We start from the raw sequence: 8098 nt of genomic DNA, 5'->3' as shown, positions 1-8098 counted from the left end.
TACAAAAAAATGTTTTTATTACATTTGTTCCCCAGAGTCTACTCAACTCTGATACTGTGTTTATATCATTATAACACAAGGGTTTGTACGATGCTGTCCAGTGGGTCCACCGAGTATCAGAAATGCATCCTCAGGGATCAGAGAGGTATAAAAGAACAGAAGAGGCACAACAGAGAGCCCCCTTTCAAACAAAAACAGAGAAAGAAAATATATTTGCCTGCCTGTCTACAGTCAAGCGCAGTGGCAGGTGAATAAGACCAAAACGAGATTATCTTAAATCAGGTTATTACTGAGCTACAAATAGTTCTGCTCACAGATCACTTTTAGCTACATTGCTACAATCCGTCCTGTAAAGGTTATAGTTGGGACATTTTAAAATCATCTGCACAACACTAGTGCACTCCAGTGGTGATGTGTGAGACTACACAATGTCCCAAAACTCACTGATAGGGAGATCTGATTTATATTTACCTGTGTATATATTATAGCATATATGAAACACATCTGTCATGTTTAGTGACTATAGCAACCACACTCATGTGTGATTTATTTCTTTGTTCACTTCAAGTCAGTAATGAGTTCAATTGTTACTAAGTTGTCAAATAAAACAAACAAGAGAAAGGTGTTCTTTTTTTCAAGTTATTTATATGAGGTCGTCATGACTACTTTGTTTGATTTATAACTAATGCAAATTTCTATCACTTTGACCAGATAGTTCATTATGTCAGAATTTCTAAACGTTGCATGTTTGTCAGTAAAGTGTCTCCAATTGACCTTTTTCACAGCGGACATCTTGACCTAAGCACAGGTCTAACTTATTATACTTAATTGGATCTTTAGAATGAATCCAATAGTCTTTAGAGAAGAGGCTTGTCAAACATTTGCATATTGTACTGCTCCATAGGACATAGCCTACATTGTATGGTGTATGCTTTTAATACATTTTTGAATGTGATCTAATTCAATAAAATGTTTTTTGTTTGTGCATGAAATTAAGTGTTACAGTATTTGTTTGTATCACCTGGAGCCTAATTTGAATAAAAAGGAACCACTCATCCATTACAAGCTCAATAAAACAGGTGTACAATAAAAGCAAAGAAGGTCATGTGACAGGGTTAATAAATGAACTAAAGGGTGGAGGAGTGGATTCCAACTGGCTTCACTGCAATTTGATTAAAAGTCACTGGGCAGGCATGTGTGTTGAGTGATTTGGAGAAACCTAATGAGTAAACTGTGTCAAACTTTTGGGTCGCACAAAACTAGACAGGTTTTAATAGAGGAAATGGTGGCGGGTTGAGTCTTCACACTCCAGTAGGTGGTGCTATTCGCAACTGTGTAGCTGGGTGTGATCCATCCATATCCGTAGAAGAAGAAATACAAGCAAAAACAGGAAGCGTCAATTTTTGGATTGTCAGTTATACAGTTGATTCAACAGTGTAAACGCAATGTTATTGGATTTTGTTTGGAAATGCCAGAAGACCTACGGTTACATGCAGACTTAACGTTGTGTGTGTTAGCTCTTCCTTCGTTAGGACTGGGGCGACTATCATGGGTCTGCTTCAGGGAATAATACCCAACGCAAGCGGCTGAAGTTTCTGTCTTGTTTTGAGGCTCAAAGGGTGAGGAGACATGGATGAAGTGATCACTCTCAGCTCCGACAGTGATAATGAAGACTCTGATGTGGAGATCGTCGGCTCCTTCAGCAACGTTATGACCAAACCTGATCCACTGCCCCTCACTGCAGTGCGAGTCAATATTGGTTCGACGTTCAACGTCCCAAAGGTGAGATAACGCATGAGCGAACCTACCTCGGCTGTTTTTGGAGAAACCATTGTTTGTAACTTATATAAGAAGGTAGAATCGATTTCTAACTAACTTTTAATGTCCTCCAGATGTCGCTGCAGCTGTAGCTAATTAATCGGAATTTAAACCGATCAAAGACGTACTGTGTTTTATCTCTATGTCTGCTGTCGTGTCGACGTGAGGGTGTCAGATAAAGCTAACAAGTCATGAAGTCACGAGTCATGAAGATATTGCCTTAGCAACTAATGTGTAACTTAATTGCGCTGTTCCTGTTGTTATTATACACAAACATGAATTTAATTTAACACAATTTTACTTTGTTTTTGGCGTCTTGTCTGTTCCTGTGTTGATGAAATACCTTCACATCATGATGGGAATTCAAGGTATGTGCATTTGAGCTGCTAGTATATATCTCCCCTAAGGTGACTTGCCCTCAAGCAAGCCATCAATACAATGTGATGCATAGATAATGTGTTAGTTATTTATATACCATATGCTTTGTGGGTTTTGCTCTACTGTTTATGGTTGTCCTGCTAAATTGTTTTCAGTACTTTATTCTTTGTTTACATTCTCAAACATGGCCATATCAAATGAAATTTGCAACATCGTGCACACATTTTATAAAGCGATATAAAAGGGAGAGATATCCCCATATTAAGGTTGTGGTGAAATATCTGTATACCTTCTCATAAGTGTGGATTATCAGCTGAAAATACAAGTTTCACAACTTCATATGCTTTTACCTTATTGGCCAAGAGAAAAGTCAATTATAACTGTGTTTACACTGACAGAATCAGAAGCCATGATGTTCTTCACTGTAATTACATGATGTTTACTGTTTATTTTTCTCTTTTCTAGCTTTATATCGACCTCTCAGATCCCAGATGGACTCTTCCAGAGCTGAAACACAAAAGACAAAATGCCTCTGCCTTGACGGTGGTAGACCTGACTGAGACCCACGTAGCAAATGGGACAAAATTGGAGACAAAGAATTTGCCACCAGATGACACTCAAGTGAAAAAAGAAAGTGCAAATGCAAATCAAACTTCAAACAAACACGATTGTAACTTGAGGAAAAGCTCATCAAGAGACCCAACTGTTTTTGCACTACAGAAGGACTGTTGCAACTTAAAGTCAAAGAAGAGACCTTTGGATCCTCAAACACAACACCAAACACATCATCGCACAGCAATTGTAAAATTAAGACGATTGCCTTTCCTTGAAACGCACATTGCAGAACTGAAAACATCAAAGTGTTCCGTCTATTTAAACAAAGATTGTACACAAATGTTGCTGCACCTCCAGAAACTAGACAATGACAATGAAGCGCCAGAATGCGTTAGTAATTTAAGGATAACTACTGAATCAAATGGTACTCACCTGGATCCCTCGCTGGAGTCTAAGGTGGTTGAATCTCTCGTCAGACAGGAGGTGCAAGAGAACAGTAATACATTTACGAACACACAGTTAAATGGTGAAACATTTCCGCTTCTACAGACCCCAGCTGACTCTCCTTGCCCAGACAAGGGAGGCTCTGTTGCAACCTCAAAGGAGTCCAGAACTCGTGAAGACAAGCGAGATGACTTTTGCTCATCTGCGCTCATCCCCCCTCCAACATCCAACTTGTCATCCCAAGATGAAGCACAGGATTCCTTACAGGGAGAAGTCGTCTGCTCCAAACTGGAACAACTGGAATTAGACAAAGGGGAATCTAGACAAAACTATCTCTCTGATCACTTCTTCCCCAACTCTCCTACCACAGAACCAAACCCGTCTGAGCATTTTGATCGAGACTCTCTGTCCCACACAAATCCCATGTCTCATAACCTTGTGAGCCAAGTCGAGCCAACACCCACCTCTGAGCAGACACTAGCTGAGAGTCCGTCTGAACAGCAGTCGGAGAAGCTCGAGGCTGATGAGGCCTCAAACAGCTCTGACTCCTTGCACTGGAGCGTCCCTAATGAACCTCTTTTGTCAGTGTCCAATGAGGACATGGATGACAGATCTGGGGCCGGGACATACAGTGGGAATCTGGGCATTGACAGTCCAGTGTCTTTTCATTGGCAAGAGGGCAGTGACGGAGACGAAGTGAACAAAGAGAGCCCATTTGATATGGACTTTAGGGTGGCCAGTCGAGAGGACAGGCAATTTGTGTGCCCAGTTACACTCAGGAAATTAATGTCTGGAGTAGTTCAAGCCCCGGTAAGAGACATTTCTCCAAATCTTTCTATTTCCGTTGCTCTCTTTTTGCACATGATTATATGCTAGGCGGAATGTAAAGACTCTATTTTTTTTTTTTTAGCTTGATGAAGAGGAAGAAAAAGGTTTTGGCGCTCCGGAGGTGCTGTGCCGTCAGAGCCTGAGCCTGGTTTACAGTACCATCGATGAGAACTACCCAGAGGGCACTTTGCAGCTCTTGTCTGACCTGCTGCAGCCCGGTTACTATCCCCCCAAAGATATCACTTCCCACCTGCTGCGTGGCATTCTGCTCGACCTGCAGTGTCCTCATCACCTGTGCGTGCAGGCCTTTAATCTGCTGATGAGGACACAGAGGTGAGCCAATCTAGGAATAAGAATAATGTATGATTTGATCTGTCCTTGACGTCCGTCCCTTTCATCTTGTCTCTTCCATATTTAGAGTTAGAGATTAAAACTGCTTTCTGATTGCAGACACCACATGGCTGATAATACCACAGTCTCATGGGACTGGGAGTTGCTGACCTCAGTCATGGCCGATCAGGTACTATTCCAGATAGCAAAATGTGTCATTGGTAAAAAAAAAAAAAAAAGTATTTTGATATTTCTTTCACTCTGCCGTAGTATGCAGACATATTTAAAGCTGAGTATCTTTTTTTTGTGATGTAAGTACACTGACATGTCCCTCTCCGTTCCCTCTCCTGCTTCCTTGTTCCCATTCAAAGAGACATCCATGTGCGGTTGTGCGTATGCTCCTGGACTACGTTGTGCAGACTTTGGAGGACGATTTGCAGGCCAAACGCTCCATCTCTGCACTCCACCACTCCATTGCCAAGGCAACATTGTCATGTGATCTGCAGTTCCCTCGTGTCAGGTGCATATGTTAATTTTATTTTGTGTTGAAAATGTTTATGTTTAGTTCAGGGGATCAAAACCTGTAAACTTCCCACACAAATGATCATTCCTACACACTGACTTTCATACTTTTATTTGTGTCCCAACAGTGGCGTTTGATTTTAAATGCACTGCTATTCTCTGTTAATGTTGCATGTTATTGGATTATTGCCAAAAGAAAACGGCTCTTTGGTGTGAACAAAACTCACAGCTGTCTTATTCAATTGAGAGTTCAAGAGAGGACGTAACATTTAAACTTACTTTGTGATAAAGACTACTTTATGACATATACAATAGAATATTGCATAGCACTCTATCCTAGGGTGATCACATTAATGTTCATACAGTTTTTAATTTATACTTTTTTATTTGTGATAGTAATAATGTGGATGTGTATTTGTTTTCCAGGGAGGTCATCAAGTGGTTCTTCTCTGCCATTATGAAATCAACAGAGCACGGAGAGACTAGAGAAGCAGCCAGAGAGAGAGATGAACTAAACAGGTCAATCACACATTTAGAAATAGTTTATTTTTATTTATTTCAATGAGTCGTTCTATGCATGAATATATCATTATGGCTGCTTTTATGCCTGTTTTTCCCCACATTTTAAGTTTCTGTCCCGTTGACCCGTGCAGAATGGTGTCCATCTTCCAGAGGATGCTGTCCTTGGCTCTGGAGGTGGACCGTTCTCCAGCTCTAAACTCTGTCAAGCTGTCCCAGGAGCTCTTCCATATGTTCATCAGCAATATACCTCTGCGAGCACACAGGTGAGGAGGGGAGATGAGTCGATGGAGGGAGGCAAGATGAGCCGGTTTTGCTTCAGTATTAATGGAAAGTTGAAGTGAGCGGAAGAAACTATTTTTCTTTAATATACAAAGATCAACCTTTTCCTGTGGTATTGTGCCACTGGAATATGCATAGACTTTTGAAGTTGTCAATTATAATTGATTTTGAATTGGTACATACAGTGAAGGATTTATAAATTAATAGATTTTGCTAGAACTTGAGACAATTTGTAAAATAAGCTGTATATTATTAACAAAAAAAAATCAAATGAGTGGCAATGAACGTCATTTATTTAGGAGTAGTACATTTAAATGGAGTCACAAAATGATCATAAAGGTTTTTAAATTTAACTTTTTGAAATATGTATTACATATTGCTTTTTTCTCCCAGTTTTCCGAGCTATCACGCACTAATCTGTTTCTGACACGCAGGATGTTGTTGCTGGAGAGCCTGCAGAGCAACCTGCTGAGATGTAAGCTGTTGGAACATCTGTTGGACTATGCATGCCCACTGAAAACCCCTCTACCCATGTCGCTCAGTCTTCTGCTTCACTTTCTAAAGTACTGCACTCTGACACCAGACCCTTCGGTGAATATCACTCTTGCACCTTGCTTTCACCTTTACCGTATCAGTCAGATGTTTCTCTTCACAGATATAGTTGTATTAACATATGTGATTTACAACAACACTTAGAAGTTAGCCACAACAAACACTCTGTTCATAGGAACTGATCCATGACTGTATTCTCCAGGATGGTACTGAACGGTGGCAGAGGTGGGAAGAGTTGGTCCATCTTCTCTGGATGTTGCTGCTCAGCTACAACAAAGCGATGAAAGGTAAAATGTTGGAGAATGCCAGTAAACTGTGCAACAGTATTTGTAGCTAGCTGTAGCCACGGTGCACTAACGATTAAATGGTATTACCGACGTTTCTTCTCGGTACCCTGAAAAAAGATGCCGAAACTTTGTTAATATCAATAAATAGATTGTTTGTGCAATGTGGCTACGAGTGTGCAACAACTGTCTTTTCCATAATTTGATGGGAATTTCTCTCAGAATGATGAAACATGCTCATTATACAAAACATGATCAACTTTCTTCTTCAATAAATTCTAAATAAATACATGAATAAGGTGAGTGAGGTGATCTTGTCCGAATCAAAACCAGCATCTGTACTGACTAGAAGAGCTTTCCAGTGTCCTGCTGACTTTAAGCAGACGGTGGTGAGAAACCTCAGATTCCAGTAAATGTGCAGTATGTGGTGGGATACCATATGGGATTGTACTGAGCTGTTTTATTGGACTCTTTTTTTGTATAGCAGAGAAAGAAAAGTTCTTACTGTGATTAAAAAGATTAAACAAGACTCAGATGTTCCTGGTCACATAGGCAAATGTCTTTCCCTTTCCTTTCTACTTAGTATAATTTACCAAATCTCTATTTCTGTATTTTATTCATCTCTGGTAACTATTGTGCATATATTTTACTGAATAAATTAATGAATTTATTTTATGCTATATGCCAAATTTATATATAATAATAATAGGGAGCTTTTATACTTTTTTGTTTTACCATTCCTGTGCTCTGTCCTTTTGTATGTACAGTATGTGTTGATTTTTTTGACTCAGTCACCTCTATTAAAATGTCTGTATTGCCGTTAAATATTAAATATATTTGTGATAGTCTTTTAACCACTGATATCCACAGATATTATTTATCCTTGAGAATGCCTTAAAGACATGGGTTGTATTAACTTTCACAAACGGATACTAGATGTACCATATCCCTGAATATTAAAACATTTCAACAAGAGCAATAAGCCCATTTTGGTTTAACTTGTTTCATCTGTTATACCCAGGTTATCTGTGCAACTCCGTCTCTGACCAAAGAGGCAGTTTTGCCAACTTGGTTTACAAGCCAGATGATATGATATCCAAGCCCGCCATTCGTGAAGCTGTGGAGGCCTTCCTGTCCAGATCCCAGGCGGACCTCGGCCAAGCCTTACCTCTCCATGTGGAGGAGTCCCTCACTTATCTACAGGATCACCTGCTAGATGTCTGCCAGTGTTGAAATAAAAAATAGTGTTCTCAGTTTCATGAATGAAATGTTAAAGACGATACTAAATTAATATTTATATTTTTTGTATGAATTGTCTTGTTCAATTATTGTATTTTAAATAAAGGCTGAGCTTTGTTGTGTTTTATGAAGTCAAAACATATTGAAATAAGGCATCTCTTAATTACCTATTATCAAAGGCATCCATTTATCAGTAAGTGCACTCTTCCTTGGATCGCAATACAAATGCAACCATTACATCATTACTTTGACTACATTACTATAGTATAACTAGGCATCATTTGTAATTAAGCCACAGTAAATTGAACTGTAGTATTCCACAACTTGGTCCATCACTCATGATTTTT

General features: G+C 39.5%; 1 protein-coding gene across 1 annotated transcript; it reads left to right on the top strand.

The window, feature by feature from the left end:
* The first annotated feature begins 1385 nt into the window (after positions 1–1385).
* On the top strand, positions 1386–7878 carry simc1 (SUMO interacting motifs containing 1). Its single transcript, XM_068714645.1, has 10 exons — positions 1386–1782; positions 2662–4005; positions 4106–4356; positions 4474–4543; positions 4725–4873; positions 5302–5394; positions 5529–5660; positions 6111–6267; positions 6431–6515; positions 7534–7878. Exons 1-10 carry the CDS (start codon positions 1630–1632, stop codon positions 7743–7745), a joined length of 2646 nt encoding a protein of 881 aa, XP_068570746.1. The 5' UTR covers positions 1386–1629; the 3' UTR covers positions 7746–7878.
* The last annotated feature ends 220 nt before the right edge of the window (positions 7879–8098 follow it).

The sequence above is a fragment of the Cebidichthys violaceus genome, unplaced genomic scaffold (genome assembly GCF_023349555.1).
Source record: "Cebidichthys violaceus isolate CVI_PGR_0920_01 unplaced genomic scaffold, fCebVio1.0.p SCAF_2, whole genome shotgun sequence".
Classification (NCBI taxonomy): Eukaryota; Metazoa; Chordata; class Actinopteri; order Perciformes; family Stichaeidae; genus Cebidichthys; species Cebidichthys violaceus.
Note: the sequence above shows the minus strand (reverse complement) of the source record. Positions and strands in the feature narration are given on the sequence as shown.

What these genes read in the sequence shown, in the direction of transcription:
- simc1 (XM_068714645.1), top strand. Translation starts at nt 1,630, where the DNA reads ATGGATGAAGTGATCACTCTCAGCTCCGACAGTGATAATGAAGACTCT. An exon ending in CTGGAGTAGTTCAAGCCCCG is followed by an intron (nt 4,006 to 4,105) that starts GTAAGAGACATT and finishes TTTTTTTTTTAG; the next exon opens with CTTGATGAAGAGGAAGAAAA. An exon ending in ATACCTCTGCGAGCACACAG is followed by an intron (nt 5,661 to 6,110) that starts GTGAGGAGGGGA and finishes TCTGACACGCAG; the next exon opens with GATGTTGTTGCTGGAGAGCC.